The 17,225-nt window shown below is 39.6% G+C and overlaps 1 protein-coding gene across 8 annotated transcripts in view; it reads left to right on the top strand.

Moving 5' to 3' along the window:
- Positions 1-17,225, top strand: part of Pibf1 (progesterone immunomodulatory binding factor 1) — a 169,304-nt gene that overhangs the window by 106,875 nt on the left and 45,204 nt on the right. For 7 of the 8 annotated variants that reach the window (XR_010057824.1, XM_006252406.5, XM_224451.10 and 4 more), the window contains exon 14: positions 8,525-8,627. Coding sequence is in view for 6 of the 8 variants with exons in the window: in XM_006252406.5 (XP_006252468.1) it covers positions 8,525-8,627 (103 nt within the window). In the remaining 2 variants the exon portion in view is untranslated. Of the gene's footprint in view, positions 1-8,524; positions 8,628-17,225 lie in introns of those variants that run through there. The other variant, XR_010057825.1, reaches the window with a different exon arrangement.

Genomic DNA, 17,225 nt, shown 5'->3' on the forward strand with positions numbered 1-17,225 from the left:
ACAGAAGCTAGCCCCAAGTGATGGTGCACACTAGTTCCCCACCACCAGGCTGGGTGATCTAAAAACTTGAGTCTTGAGTTCTGCCTGAGCTAGGTAATGGATTCTATACCATCCTATCTATGGTCAACAGAGAAAGAAGAAAAAGAAATGGGGAAAGGCGAGAAGGGTGTGAAAGGCAGGTGACAGGAGAGGAAGGGGAGAGGGAAGAGAAAAAGAAAGTATCAGTATATAGCTACAATGATTATTTTTATTAGAGGTACAGGTGCTTCTAAATTATTTAGTATTTGAAAAATAGGTTGCCATCCCATCCCTTCCTGGTGCTCTCAAAGGCTGGTGTAACTGGTTCAGGACATTTTGCAATTTTTAGGTGTATCTGGTTCTTTTAGCCCATTGTCCCCAGGAAAAGAGTAGACATGCAAGTGGCTTCATGAGCAAGATCCTCTCTGTTGATAGAGGTTATGTGACATACACAAAGTTCAAGGCCGATGGGAAGCTCAGACCTCATTTTAACATCTGAATCTGGAGACTGGTTCTTACAAGGGAAAAATATATTTCCTATTATAAGCTTCCTTTCCATACCCAAAATATTGAGCTTTGAAATTAGATTTGATTGTTGCCTACTTTTTAAAGAAGTTCACAAAACCAGAAGTCAAGTGTGTCTAGTTTGTTTGGTGTGGTTGGTTGGTTGGCTGGCTGGTTGGTTGGTTGGTTGGTTGGTTGGTTGGTTGGTTGGTTGGTTGGTTGGTTGGTGGGTGGGTGGGTGGGTGGGTTGGCTGGTTGGTTGGTTGGTTGGTTGGTTGGTTGGTTGGTTGGCTGGTTGGGTGGGTGGGTGGGTTGGTTGGTTGGTTGGTTGGTTGGTTGGCTGGTTGGTGTTTATAGTGTGGAAGAGGTTTTCTTTTGTTTTGCTTTGCTTTGTTTTCTTCTGATGCCCAAAGATTTAAAGAACCACAACTGATTCATAGTGCAAATGATCTTAACTGTCCAAATATTTCTGAAGATTCTATCACTGAGTTATCTGTGTGCCCTGAACAAGCGCCTAATGGGTGTGCTATTAATACCCTTGCCAGCTGTGCCAGGCATTCTTCTCTTGGTGAGCTGAGGGCTATTTTGAGGAAGTGCTTCTCAGGTCATCTACGCTGCGGGAAGAGAGTGTAAGTCTAGACATCCAGAGAGGACATGTGTGCACCCCTATACCTAGTCACTCGACTGTTTCTATTGAGTGCCTACTACGTGCACAGTTTGAGTAGCGCCTAATCCACTGATGGACTTTTGAAGACTGCAGAATCAACATTTGGTTTCTTAAGGGCTATTTTTACCGAAATTGGTTGCCATGTGCCCTCTTGAAATCTATTTACTTAAGACAAGAAAGAGCAGTGAAGCCTTCAGGGAGTCTGTACTTACTAGTCTTTTACCTTTAAATTAAAGCACTGCAGATTTAAAGTGAGTTACAGAAATGACTCACAGTAGTGAGTGAGTGCTTCATAGCAAAGTCATCATCATTTGTCATTATGAGGAAGTGTACTAAAAAGTTTATACAAGGAAACATTTCTCAGCTGCTGTATATCGCCTTCATACTTGTTTTGATTTAAAACATTATATATTCAGCTGATATTAAATATGTATGATTACTATTTTAACTGATTATAAGTAATTATTTGATTTTTAAAATTGGGTAAATTTATGGTAATCCCATTATTTAGAATAATCAATCAGAAATTTATACAAATACATGAATTTCCTTGCATTTTTGGACATTATATAGTTTTAGTAGTTTAGTTTTTAACCTTAGCACTCTACCATGAATATTTCTTTTTTTTCTTTTTCTATTAACCTGAGTATTTCTTATTTACATTTCGAATGTTGTTCCCTTTCCCAGTTTCCGGGCCAACATGCCCCTAACCCCTCCCCCTCCCCTTCTATATGGGTATTCCCCTCCCCATCCTCCCCCCATTACCGCCCTCCCCACAACAATCTAGTTCACTGGGGGTTCAGTCTTAGCAGGACCCAGGGCTTCCCCTTCCACTGGTGCTCTTACTAAGATATTCATTGCTACTTATGAGGTCAGAGTCCAGGGTCAGTCCATGTATAGTCTTTAGGTAGTGGCTTAGTCCCAGGAAGCTCTGGTTGCTTGGCATTGTTGTACATATGGGGTCTCAAGCCCCTTCAGGCTCTTCTAGTTCTTTCTCTGATTCCTTCAACGGGAGTCCTGTTCTCAGTTCAGTGGTTTGCTGCTGGCATTCGCCTATGTATTTGCTGTATTCTGGCTGTGTCTCTCAGGAGCGATCTACATCCGGCTCCTGTCGGTCTGCACTTCTTTGCTTCATCCATCTTGTCTAATTGGGTGGCTGTATATGTATGGGCCACATGTGGGGCAGGCTCTGAATGGGTGTTCCTTCAGTCTCTGTTCTAAACCTTGACTCCCTATTCCCTCCCAAGGGTATTCTTGTTCCCCTTTTAAAGGAGTGAAGCATTCGCATTTTGGTGATACTTCTTGAGTTTCATGTGTTCTGTGCATCTAGGGTAATTCAAGCATTTGGGCTAATAGCCACGATATTATCAATGAGTGCATACCATGTGTGTTTTTCTGTGATTGGGTTACCTCACTCAGGATGATATTTTCCAGTTCCATCCATTTGCCTATGAATTCATAAAGTCATTATTTTGATAGCTGAGTAATATTCCATTGTGTAGATGTACCACATTTTCTGTATCCATTCCTCTGTTGAAGGGCATCTGGGTTCTTTCCAGCTTCTGGCTACTATAAATAAGGCTGCTATGAACATAGTGGAGCACGTGTCTTTTTTATATGTTGGGGCATCTTTTAGGTATATGCCCAAGAGAGGTATAGCTGGATCCTTAGGCAGTTCAATGTCCAATTTTCTGAGGAACCTCCAGACTGATTTCCAGAATGGTTGTACCAGTCTGCAATCCCACCAACAATGGGGGAGTGTTCCTCTTTCTCCACATCCTCACCAGCATTTCCTGTCACCTGAGTTTTTGATCTTAGCCATTCTCACTGGTGTGAGGTGAAATCTCAGGGTTGTTTTGATTTGCATTTCCCTTATGACTAAAGATGTTGAACATTTCTTTAGGTGTTTCTTAGCCATTCATCATTCCTCAGCTGTGAATTCTTTGTTTATCTCTGAACCCCATTTTTTAATAGGGTTATTTGTTTCCCTGCGGTCTAACTTCTTGAGTTCTTTGTATATTTTGGATATAAGGCCTCTATCTGTTGTAGGATTGGTAAAGATCCTTTCCCAATCTGTTGGTTGCCGTTTTGTCCTAACCACAGTGTCCTTTGCCTTACAGAAGCTTTGCAGTTTTATGAGATCCCATTTGTCGATTCTTGATCTTAGAGCATAAGCCATTGGTGTTTTGTTCAGGAAATTTTTTCCAGTGCCCCTGTGTTCCAGATGCTTCCCTAGTTTTTCTTCTATTAGTTTGAGTGTATCTGGTCTGATGTGGAGGTCCTTGATCCACTTGGACTTAAGCTTTGTACAGGGTGATAAGCATGGATCGATCTGCATTCTTCTACATGTTGCCCTCCAGTTGAACCAGCACCATTTGCTGAAAATGCTATCTTTTTTCCATTTGATGGTTTTGGCTCCTTTGTCAAAAATCAAGTGCCCATAGGTGTGTGGGTTCATTTCTGGGTCTTCAATTCTGTTCCATTGGTCTGTCTGTCTGTCTCTGTACCAATACCATGCAGTTTTAATCACTATTGCTCTGTAATACTGCTTGAGTTCAGGGATAGTGATTCCCCCTGAAGTCCTTTTATTGTTGAGAATAGTTTTAGCTATCCTGGGTTTTTTGTTATTCCAGATGAATTTGCAAATTGTTCTGTCTAACTCTTTGAAGAATTGGATTGGTATTTTGATGGGGATTGCATTGAATCTGTAGATCGCTTTTGGTAAAATGGCCATTTTTACTATATTAATCCTGCCAATCCATGAGCATGGGAGATCTTTCCATCTTCTGAGGTCTTCTTCAATTTCTTGCTTCAGAGTCTTGAAGTTCTTCTTGTACAAATCTTTTACTTGCTTGGTTAAAGTCACACCGAGGTACTTTATATTATTTGGGTCTATTATGAAGGGTGTCGTTTCCCTAATTTCTTTCTCAGCTTGTTTCTCTTTTGTGTAGAGGAAGTCTACTGATTTATTTGAGTTAATTTTATACCCAGCCACTTTGCTGAAGTTGTCTATCAGCTTTAGTAGTTCTCTGGTGGAACTTTTGGGATCACTTAAATATACTATCATATCATCTGCAAATAGTGATATTTTGACCTCTTCTTTTCCGATCTGTATCCTCTTGATCTCCTTTTGTTGTCTGATTGCTCTGGCTAGAACTTCAAGAACTATATTGAATAAGTAGGGAGAGAGTGGGCAGCCTTGTCTAGTCCCTGATTTTAGTGGGATTGCTTCAAGTTTCTCTCCATTTAGTTTAATGTTAGCGACTGGTTTGCTGTATATGGCTTTTACTATGTTTGGTATGGGCCTTGAATTCCTATTCTTTCCAGGACTTTTATCATGAAGGGGTGTTGAATTTTGTCAAATGCTTTCTCAGCATCTAATGAAATGATCATATGGTTTTGTTCTTTCAGTTTGTTTATATAATGGATCACATTGATGGTTTTCTGTATATTAAACTATCCCTGCATGCCTAGGATGAAGCCTACTTGATCATGGTGGATGATTGTTTTGATGTGCTCTTGGATTCGGTTTGCCAGAATTTTATTGAGTATTTTTGCGTCGATATTCATAAGGGAAATTGGTCTGAAGTTCTCTTTCTTTGTTGGGTCTTAATATTTCTTATCTATGAATATTCTTTAAAATACACTACCTAGGGGACTAAGGGTAACAGGTAGAATGCACAGGGTAACCAAGGGCATGGGACAGGGCCGTCAATGGCAGAGATGAACATGAGAGTGACAACATGTGTGCCACACCCTGAAATCTATTACATTATATGCTAATCTTAAAACTCAGTTTCAAAATCATTTTCAATAGCTACCGAAAACTTTGATCTTTAGATTTTCTTTTTGTGAGTGCATGTTGCTGTCAATTTGTGATAAAGCCCATGAAAAGTACTAAGAATTGCCTCTTGCTGCCAAAAGAATATTTTAAGAATTAAATTGAGAAAATCTATATAAAGATCATTACACAATATTTGGCATATGCAAGTGCTAGGCGGTTATATCAGTTAAGGTGTTTTTAAGTCAGTTCCACAGTTAGAAAAATCAAGATTCCAAAACTTCTCCCTAGGCACCTAATGAGATAACTTAATTAAAATACTTTTGTTTTAAATTTTTAATGAAGCCTTTAAAATACAAAAAACATGGACATTTGGGGTTTGTTTTTGTTTTTGTTTTTAGCTGAGTTTGTTTCTAGAGGCACTACAATGCTGATTTCCTGGGAGGTGATAACAGCAGGTTATGGTTCTCATTTAAGTAGAATTCTGAGGTTTCTGATCCATGTGTAATCATACAATACGGTAACGCTCACTCCGAGGTCTCCTACAAGCATGAGCAATTGCAGGCCTTCTTTAAACTCTTGCTGGCACGCACTGTGGAAAGCCAAAGGGGCTGATACAATTGAAGTAGATTAAAATGATTCACTTTTTGATATGAAACTTCAAAATTTGAAGTAATGTTTTTGTTTGAGTAGCAACTGTTTGAAATAGCAGTCACGAGTTTCTGCTTGTGTGATGCTGTGCTCCGCACTGCACAGTGACAGCGGACACTGTTGTGATGGATCCTCCTCGCTTGTGCTGGTCCACACGTTTGGAGATACTTTAGAACACTTTTAATTTATAGAGTTTTCTGCCTGTTGCATTTTTTTAATTCTTTTTTATATTTTTTATTTTACTTTTATGCGTATGAGTTTTGCCTGTATATATGCATATGCTCTACATGTGAGCCTGGCGCCTGTGGTGGTCTGAAGAGGTGTGGGATCCACTGACTTTTCATACCCAAACTGTAAAACCTTTCATCTGCTGCGAGCAGGTTCTCTCCAAAATGCCTTAGCTAAACCAGGGACTTTCTCATTAGGACACCACCCCTGGGTTAACACTAAAACCCTGCATGGCATTTCTTGCTTCAGCGTTTACATCATCTGATATTTTTTACTTTATCACCATATCTACATAAGAACATTATGCTAATACAAGTCACCCAAACCTAATGAACAGTATAAAGTACTTAACTTGCCGTGACCACGTCACTGCCATCTTCAGAATGGTGTTAAATTGGCCACTGTTGCAGCTCATTATTTTTAGCATCTCTCATCCCTTAATAGAAAACAGTTTTATTTGCATATAAATTTCCTCTCATCTATACTTCTTTGTAATTGAATTTGTCTGTATTCATTGTTGTATAAGCTTTGTTACACAAATATTGTCAATACCTTCAGCATACATTTGTTGATAAAAGGAACTAACAAGTTCTTGTGAGTAACAAGAAAATAGAAACTACACCATATACATATATGTATGCACATATGTGTATATATATATATATGAAAGGTGTAAGAAAGAAGATAAAAGTGTGATTGATAATAATCAGGGTTTTTAATTAAACAGACAAAATTGGAGCTAGTGATGTAAAATATGGAGCTCATAGACATAGTTAAAACCAACAGATGTAATCCAAAGCAACATTAAGATACGTTTCTAAAGCCAGTGTGATGGCGCACGCCTTTAGTCCCAGTGCTCAGGAGGCAGAGGTCAATGGCGAGCAAAGAGATTTCGAAGACAGCAAGGGCTACAAAGAGAAACCCCAAACTGTACATTTGTTATATTAACTAATAAAGAAAACATGATCCCTACACCCCAGGGAGAGGTTTTATAACCTCAATTGTTTTCTGTACAAAACTATGTCAAATTCTATAACAGGGTTAATATAAATTTCACTGTTGATACATAAAGTATTGTATCTAGAGTAAAAAAAATAATAAAAAATACAATGTAAACTATACATTCCTTTAAAATGCATAAAAGAAAGGGGTTAAGAGGCATTTAATAAAGACTGGAGAAAGACAAAGGTAGCTGCTTGTGGGGTAATAAAAATGCTCTCAAGTCATGCTGTCCCGAAAGCCACACAGCTCTAACTCCACTTTAAGCCAGTGTTTATTGTGCTGGTTACATATTACTATATAATTTATAAAGAATTAGTGTCAAAAAAATGAAGACTACTTCTTTTCATCAGTAATGTAAATTAATTGGCAAATACCATGCCAGATCAAAGAGTATTAGCTGTAGATAGATTGTTGAGGTCACTCTATAGACATTTACAAAAACTTGTATTTTTTTACTTCGGATGAGCAGTCCTTACACATAAATGTGTTAGATGATATTTAGCAGAGTCTCACATGAATCCCTTTGTCTTTGACTGGGAAATATAAATACAGTAAGGGCTCATTTTGTTCTGTAGGGTTATTTGGTAGAAATTAAAAAAAAAAAAAAAAAAAACAAGGGGTTGGGGATTTAGCTCAGTGGTAGAGCGCTTGCCTAGGAAGCGCAAGGCCCTGGGTTCGGTCCCCAGCTCCGAAAAAAAAAAAAAAACAATTCAACATTGTAAGAAGGTCTGCATTTGGATTCTGTGAATTCTACATTCATAGTTAAATTGATAGTGAACTAATGTAGAGCATGAAAATGCGATGTGGGTCTTGACAGCAGCAGGACTTCTCAGTATTACCAGCACTTCTTTCTCTCTTTGTAGTGTTTGAGTAGACAGCTAGGGCTACACAGGAAACCCTGTCGTGAGAAACAAAACAAAACAAAGGGCTGTGATGGAGTGCAGAGTGCAGCGCATGGTGGGCTGTGGGTGTGAGCCTGTGCTCCTAACCCTCAGGCTGACGTACCTACGGGAATGAGTGGAGGCCAGCCTAGCACACAGACTTAAGACCCCGCCAGGGCATAGGGACCTGAAGCACTGTTAGGAAGGGGTTCCTTTAGTGTGGACCCCGCCTGTGCTGTGGTCATTCCTCACATGTTACACATCTCTTCCACCTCCACTTGCAATAGGAAGCCTGTCGGATTATGTTTTATATTATAAAATTCATAATATTGACCAGTAGAAATACTTTCCAAAATGTAACCTGTTGCACATAATATTCCTGTCATTTCAAATAATAATTTTAATAATTCAAATAATTTCACACATGATATTCAAATAATTTCACATAATTAAAGTAATTTGTAATTTGGAAACTTTCATTAAATAAGAAAGCTATAAATGGCTCTTTCTGTCACACTGGTAACATAATGTAATTCTACTTCGATGGGAAGGGCTAAATCACCGTCACGGTAATCAGTGTATCACACTTACATATCAAAATGTCAGGGTTGTTACAGAGCTCTGATTGGTAGAGTATTGCTCTTGTAGTGTTTTTGCTTTGTCTTGTCATTTCTTACTATTGTGTTTCTAGGAAAGAATGAGTCCGATTTCCAGCATACAAATCTCTAGCGCGTGTTTAGGTGCATTCCATTACTTTGGTGTCCATGAATGCTTTTCGTTTTGTTTACCTAGTGTCCACTTGGCAAGAAGAGTTCTTCAATTAGAAAAACAAAATTCATCAATTTTAAAAGATCTGGACCATCAAAAGGAGGAAGTAAGACAGCTTTCTCAAGAGGTGAGTAGCTGGACCAGAAGACCCAGGAAAAACCTGGTGCTTTCTCGGCTGCATGGGTTGGTCACGCCTGCAGTTACTCACTGAGCAGTGTGCAAATGAGCTGATTGCAAAAGGATTTTAACTTGTAAACCCCATGAATGTTGAGTCTCCTAAACAACTTGGCAAAGCAGAACAGGAGGGAGACTGAATGCCCAGAACCAGGAAGTGTAGACGAGGCTAGGCACGGAGCCTCAGCCTCTGAGAATGTCCACTGACAAAACAATTTTGGCTAATTCGGTTGGTATTATGTTTCTCACTGACAACTGATTTTTAAATATTTGAATTTTTTAGAGTTTCTATTTAATTAAAAAATACTAAGCCGGGTTTGGAGAGATGGCTCAGTGGTTAAGAGCACCGACTGCTCTTCCAGAGGTCCTGAGTTCAATTCCCAGCAACCACATGATGGCTCACAACCATCTGTAATTGATCTGATGTCCTCTTCTGGTGTGTGTGAAGAGAGTGACCTTGTACAGTGTTCTCACATACATTAAAATAAATAATTTTTTTAGTGTTCTAAAGGCTTTCTTACAGCCTGATCGTCTGGAGGTATTTTCTCAATGGGGCTTCCCTCAGCAGACTTTAGCTTGTGTCAGACTGACAGAAACCTAGGCAGAGCAGAGCACTTGTTCACTTTGCCCATCAGTGTTGGCCCACTGGCTAGAACCTCTGCAGGTCCTGGGCTGCTGTACACTCTGAGCGCTCCATGCATCAAGTCCATGCTTGGCTTCTTTGTTTTTTAAGAACAAACCTGTTCCTTTGTCCGTACAGTATCTACTGATAAAGCACATTTAGTAGTAAAAGTGTCTCTACACTAAATTTTGAAATGAGAGTGAGAAACATCAGAGATTAAGGAGGATGCAGTAGAATATGGGCAGATGTCAACAGTGTGCATAACAGGAGGAGAGAAAGGGCTCTGTTGTCTGCGCATACTCGTACCTGTGGCATAGGACTCTCCACAGACCGCTGTTATAACCACCGCGCCTTAGGAAGAAAGGTCTTCAGCAAACACTGTTGTGAGACTTACACCATTAGGCTTAGTGCACATCTGTGAACTCACATAGAGGAACTGTAAGTAACATCTGGTGAACATTTGACATGTGTCCCTTTGTCTTTAATACAACTGACCTTTGTATGTATTTATGTAAGTTTTCATTTTGATCATATTTAACAACGACTTCACAAAATTTCTACAAATTTACTCTTGCTACAAGTCAGTTCTAGCAAACGGGAATAAAATAATGAAAGGAAACCAAGTACGATGCCTCTAACAGCCCAGGGCTCTAGAGGAAACCCATCTCAGAAAAAAAGAAAAGTCCAACCAAGGGGAAAAAGAAACTGCAGACCTTGGGAGGCTGAGGCAGGAGCCTTGCTATGAGTTTGAGGCCAGCATAACACAGTGTCAGGGCTCCTGTGGTAGCTTCATTCCTGTTGGGGTAATAAACATCATGATGAAAAAGCATCTTGAGGCAGGAAAGTGCTTATTTGGATTAAGGTTCAGTTGTTCATTGAGGAAAACCAAAGCAGGAGCCTGGGGACAGAAGCTGGAGCAGAGACCACAGAGGAGTGCTGCTCAATGGTTTGCTCCCAGGCTTATGGTCAGCTACTTTTCTCATCCAACCCAAGCCCACCTGCCTACAGAAGGAACCTCCCACAGTAGGCTAGACCCTCCTCTGTTAGTTTTCTGTCAGGAAAATTGATTGCCTGCAGGCCAGTTTGATGGAGGCAGTTCCTCAGTCAAGGTTCCCATCAAGTTGACAACCATTGATTAGCCATAACAGAGACCTAGTGTGACTCTCAAGAAAAACCAATCCCATAGGAGTCAGAGGAGTCAAGGACACCACAAGAAAACCCATAGAGTCAACTAACCTGAGCTCACAGGGACTCACAGACACCGAACCCACAACCAGGGAGCCTACCTGGGTCTGCCCTAGGTCCTCTGCACATGTGTTACAGTTGTGTAGCTTGGTCTTCTTGTGGGACTCCTTCCACTGACTGTCGCCTACCTTTGGGACCCTTTCTTCCTACTGGATTCCTTTATCGAGCCTTAATAGGAAAGGAAGTGCCTAGTATTACTGCAACTTGATATGCCTTGGCCAGAGAAGGGAAACAGACCGAGGAGGAGATAGACAGGGGAGAAGGGAGGGTAAACTCCAGGCAGGATGTAAAACAATTAATCAATCAATCAATTAATTAATGGTCATATCTAATAATAAATGTTACATCTAAAATATCCTTGCCTACCCTGGTATCAAAGTATCTTTGTAGACAGAAGATTTGTGCACAGGGTGATGGTTTTAGGTCTGTGATCCATTTGTGATTTTATTTTTTTACATGAAATGAAATTGAAATTCACAAATTTTCACATTGAGACTCAGCTGTTGTATCACTTATTGAAGATCATTAATTATTTATGAATGAGTCTATGTCTAGATGTGTTCCCTTCTAGTTCCCTGCTTGTCTCCATATGGGCACCGTGGTTGTCATTATAGTCGTATAGTATCTTGAAATCAAACACTGTTGATTTTCCAACTCCTTTTCAAAGCTTTTTGGCCACTCTATATTTTTGTACTTGCCTGTGAATTTTATAACTAGTTTATTAATTCCTGGGAGGAAAAAAGGTTGTTGTGCTCTTGAGATTACATTGACTTTATATATAAAATGGTGAAAATAGGCTAACGATGTAGCAGACTGCCTAGCAGTCCTACCTCCCTAGGTTTGGTCTGCAACATGGCTGACAGAAAGAAGAGGGGAAGAGTACTGAGGACCTGACAGTCTGAACTGCTCGGTAGTCTGACCCATGAACACAGAATGTTTGCTCTTGTTTATTAGGTCCTTATTTTTTTTAGCACAGTTTTTTGCTTGTGATCAGTGTCAGCAAGGTAAGTTCTCTATCTTTCTGATTCTAACCAGTACAATAAAATGTATGCTCAGTATAAATAGAATTATAGTGTAAGATGTTTAGTGATATGCTTATGACCTGCAGTCTTTCGAGTTTTGTCTATACTATTTCTTCTTTGTGCTCTTGACCTTTTTTCTCCCTACTTTCAGTTGAGTTCATATTTTATCATTTCATTTTATTTTATTGTTTATAATTTTATAATGATTGCAGTTGGTTTAGTAGTATTACATATCCCCTCCTAATCTTGTGCTTTTGTTGCCGTAGACCTTATTTATACGAACCTCACACTACATTGCTATTATTGTTAAACAGTTAAACACCATATAAAGAGAAATGTTAGAATGAGGAAAAGATACTGTATTTAATCAAATAGTTAATTATCCTGGTGTTCAGTCTGGAATCTTATCCTTACGTTTATGCACTTTCTTTTTATTTTATGTTTAAACAATTATTTTTGTATGTTTTGTCTACATGTATGTAAGTGCACCACAGATCTGGACCCCTAGAAATTAGAGCTACAGGTGGTATGAGCTGCCATGTGGGTTCTGGGAATCAAATCCAGGTCCTCAATAAGAGAAACAAGTGCTCTGAAATGCTGAGCCATCGTTCCTCCCTTTCCACACCTTTTAAAGACAGATTTCTTCCTAGATTCGGACTCAATATGTGGCCAAGGGTGACCTTGAATCCCCTGTATCTATCTCATAAACTCCTGGAACTGTTGCCTCTAACTCCCAAGTATTAAATGCAGTTTGTCGTTGTGAAAAATTTAGATAGTATAAGTTCATCATTTAAATCATTTTAGAATTCAGCAAGTAGCCTTTGGCATATTTATAGTGTTGTATATCCATCACCACCATATAATTATAGACCAATTTCATCATCCTAGAAGGAAACCTAAACTTCCTAAGTCATCATTTCATTTCCCGTTCTCACCTCTTACAGCATCTGGTGTGTACTTAATGAACTGTCTTTCTCCATAGATTTCCCTATTTTATATATTCCATATAATAGAAATTATACAACCTTCCACATTTATTGGCATTGCGGTCATCTTACATTATACCAGCCATGTCAAGGTTTTCTATTTCCATATATAAATTATATATATGTGTGTGTATGTGGTGTGTGTGTGTGTGTACATATATGCGTGTGTATATATATATGTGTGTGCGCATGTATATGTGTATATATATGTATATGTATTATATATATATATGTGTATATATATATATATATAATTTTCTCCATCCACTGATGGAAAAGCTAAAGATCCAGTACTCCATGAAAATAGATATTTTAACAATCCCAATCTGGTGATGGAACCCCAGTGGAGTCCTAGAGAGCTGCTGATCTTCAGTTTACACTATAATCACAAAAGAAAGAGTAGATTCTAATATCATTGAAGAAATGTCTTGGCAAGAATAGGTGAACTTGCCAGCAAGAGTGAGCGCAAGTAGGAAAAAAAGCAAAAGCTTATGAGCTGCCACCAGAAAGTATGGCCCAGAATTAGAGTAGGTCTTCCCACCTCAAATGATCCAATAATAAAAATCCTTTAGAGGCATGCCCAGCTTCTTGGATTTTAGTTGATTCCATATGTCATCCAGCTGACAAACTATTAGTCATTATATGCTTGCCATTTGCTTTTTAATTCTAGCTATCTTTGTGGCTATGAAATTGTAGCTCATTGTGACTTTGATTTGACATTTCTCTAATGACTAATAATGTCAGGCTTTTTTTTTTTTAACTTCCTCTTGGCCATTTCTGTATACATAGAGAAATATCAGTCTTGGTCATTTTCTACTTTCAGAATACCACAGTTAGGTAATTTATATATGCTAGAGGTTTGCTTGATCGTGATTGTGATGGACCCACATCTGCTGCCTCATGGCAGCATCTCTGCCACACGTGTGACGAGGACTGCAGTATGTCCATGAAGGCTGCCCAGGCGTGTGTCATTCCCGAGGCTTGCTGCTCAGTATGTTCACCCTCTCTAGTCCTTCTGAACCCTGGCTAGTTAACTCAGCTGATCTGGCCCAAGCCGCTTCTCCAAGCCGACTGATTAAAACTGACTTCTCTCTGCTTCTCACTGAATTGTTCTGCTTGGCCTCAAACTAACCCTCGCAATGTGTTCTAATCTTCTGGCTCCCTCTCATTCTCTGGCTTGTTCTATCTTCACCTGCAACCTGTCTCTGTAAAACCGTCCCAGGAAAACGGTCTCTTTTTTCTATCCCCATCTCTCTTTGTACTGCTCTCTTAAGTCACCTCTCTTTCCTGTCTGTTCATTGTGAGTTGGGCATCTCCTATCTCTGACTCATTCTGTCAATCTCTCTCTGACTCATCATTTTTCCTGCCCCTCACTTATTTTCAGATATGGCTGCTTCCTTCTACAAATCAATTTATCTTCATTGTGTTAAAGGTGTTTCCTAAGGATGTGTCCATATTCCAGCCAGGGGGATTAAAGGTGTGTGATTCCACCTGAATGGCACAGACCTAGGAGGTCTTTGGATGTGGTCTGTTCCCAGAGCAGCCATGTTGCTGGACGAAAATTCCTCTGTAAGACGTTCTGTTTTGGAGGTCTCAGCACTCTTAAATGTCACCCCTTCATGTTTATGTTGCTATTCACTATTTGTTGGTGTATTGAAGATGGAGCCCAGTATAAAGTTCTACCATGAGCTTCATCCCTAACCCAGATACCACCTATCTTAATACAGTCACAGTGCCTCTCAACCATAGGAATATGTTTTCAATTCACTTCCCTGATTTTTAGTTGTATCTTTTGGCTTGATATTGTTGTTGATTGGCAGGAGTTTTCTGTGTATTCTGGATTGCAGATCTTTAGCACATGGGAGAGGTTTTGTGTTGTCTTGCATCCTCTCGTAACTGTTCCTTGATGTATGAACTTTTTTATTTTAATAAAGTCTAATTTATCATTTTTGTGTTTTATGATTCATCATTGATTTTTTTAATTCCCAGGTAAAACTCACGTCATAAAATTAATCATTGTAAAGTAGACCATCTTACATTCCTTCAGAATATGGTGCAATCACGTCTATCTAGTTCTGAGACATTTTTATTACTACATAATGAAGCCTGCACCCACTAAGCAATCACTCACACCCACCCCAGCCGCTGACACCAGTCTGTCTGTTTGTAGTCTATTGGCTTTTCTATGCGGTTACTTACTCAGCATAGTTGGACAAACGGAATCATACAGGTTCTGGCCTTTTGTATCTAGCTTCTTTTAATGGGCATACTGTTTTCTAGGTTTATCTACACTGTAGTATATACCGTATACTTTGTGACATTTTACTAATAAATAACATTCTGTTGCACGTATCGTATATTTACCAGAGATTGTTTATTCATTCCCTGGTAAACTTCAGGCTCTTCCTCCCTTTCTGCTCTTGTGAATTATGCTTCACAAACAATTCAGTGTTTGAATCGAATTTTTAGTCAAGTAGACATGGAATTGCTAGGCTCAGTTTTGTTTCTGGAAAGACTTTTTGCCCTGGTAAGATTTGAAGTTAGTTGGTCCTAGCAGCTCAGGCTTATAGGAATCCTACTCAGGAAAGGATTTTGAGTTAAAGACCTACTTGGATTATAGAAAGAGTGTAAGGCCTGCCTCAGCAACTTAGTAAGAATTTATCTAAACAATTCACAGAATTAAAAAGAGGACAGGGACTACAGTTCAGAGATAGAGCGTGTTCCTAGCATTAGCAAGGCCCCAAGTTCACTTCCTATCCAGGAAAGGCCAAAGAAGGGAAGTAGGAAGAGGAGGAAGGAAGTGTGAGGCTAATTTCCGTCTCTGTCTCATTCTTACCTAATTTTTAGGATTTGAAAGATGTCTTTAGTCTTTAGTTTAACACTGCTTCTGCCAAAATGCTCTTCTCTTGACCTTTGTCACTCACTAAAATAAGCTTTCATGACCTTTGTCACTGTGGTCATTTGGATATGGTTGGCCCAAGGAATGAGTGGCACTAGTACAAGGTGTGGCCTTATTGGGGTGGGTGTGGCCTTGTTAGAGGACGTGTGTCACGGGTGGTGTTGGGGGGCTTTGAGACCCTCCTCCTAGTTGCCTGCAAGCCAGTCTTCTGTTTGCCTTTGGAACAACATGTAGAGCTCTTGACTCCTCCAGTGCCATGGCTGCCTGGACACTGCCGTGCTTCCCACCTTGATGATGCTGGACTGAACCTCAGAGCCTGTAAGCCAGCCCCAATTAAATGTTCCCCTTTATAAGACTTGCCTTGGTCATGTGTCTCTTCACAGCAGTAGAAACCCTAACTAAGACAGTCTCTGACTAGAGCGTGTTCTCCTGACTGCTGTCTCTCACTAGAGCATATTTTTTTACCTCAGTCCCTCTAGGATATGTTCTCCTGACCTTTGCCCCTCAGTAGAATTTCTCTTGAGATCTCTCTCACACTAAGATGTGTTTCTTTAGCCACTTTGCAAATTATTCTTTCGGAATTGACCTGAGACAATCTGATACTGATGGCCTGCCATGGTTTCTTTATTGCTATGCTTGGGTGTGTTGGATTTTTTTAACATGTGAGTTCAGTAAATTAACCTTTCTATTTCCCCTTGTCTTCTGTTTCTTTTGATAATTCCAAGGTGACAAGTATGGTTGCTTAAAGTTGTCTAGAGTGGAGCTAATGGTGTACTGCATATTTTCAGTCTATGTTCTGCTTTTGATTTTATGAAGTTTGTGCCTCTTCTCCTTTCTCCCCCACACCTCTGTTTCTCTCCCTTTTTTCAAGGCAGGGCTTTTCTGTGTAGCCTTGGCTGTCCTGGAACTTGCTCTGTAGACCAGGCAGGCCCCGAACTCAGAGATCCTGAGACACTTGCCTCAGGACTTCCGAGTGCTAAGATTAAAGGCATGTGCCACCACCACCCAGCTGATTTTGTGTAATTTCTCTTGTGGTATCATGTCCTAATATTTCTTCACTAGCATATAAATTGCCATTAACCTCACCTACTATCTCCATCTCAAATATTAGCTTATAATTCTGGAATTCCAGTTTGCCCCTTTATGGAGTTTGTAATTCCCTAATTAAAATTCTCAAACACACACCCTTTCAGGGGCTCAAAGAGGATATTTATTTTTTCATTTTACTTTGATTTTTAAAGGATTTATTCAAATACACTTTCTCACTTTTTGACAGTTCCATATATCTATATAATTTATTCAAATCTGTTATAATCAAAAAGGTAGATACGTGTAGTTAGTATAACAAAAGTTATATTTTATTATGCGGAGTGTCATCACTCAAGGTTCACACTCTAAATTCCTACCTGTGTTCTTCAGCCTCTCTCCCAAAGGCTGACCAGCTGTGTGACATATCTTAGCTGAAGATCAGATCCACTTTCTCAAAGCTTCTGATCCGAGGGTCAGGATCCTAAGGGACACTTCTCAGCCGGGCACATCAAGGTGCCATCTCTCTCCAGATTGGTCTCTGCTTATCTACTGTCCAGTGAGCATCATAGGATTTTAGGACTGTGTCTGATTATTGAGTGAGTGCTGTCACTGGATTTTGTTCATCAGGTGCAGCCTTAGTTGTTAAGATTTTTTTTTTTACATGTCTAAAAGTCATTTTTTCCGTGCTCCTTATAGAATCAAACTTCTTCCACTTACCCTCGCCCACCCCTGTGGACACGTCACTAAA

The sequence above is a fragment of the Rattus norvegicus genome, chromosome 15, assembly GCF_036323735.1.
Source record: "Rattus norvegicus strain BN/NHsdMcwi chromosome 15, GRCr8, whole genome shotgun sequence".
Classification (NCBI taxonomy): Eukaryota; Metazoa; Chordata; class Mammalia; order Rodentia; family Muridae; genus Rattus; species Rattus norvegicus.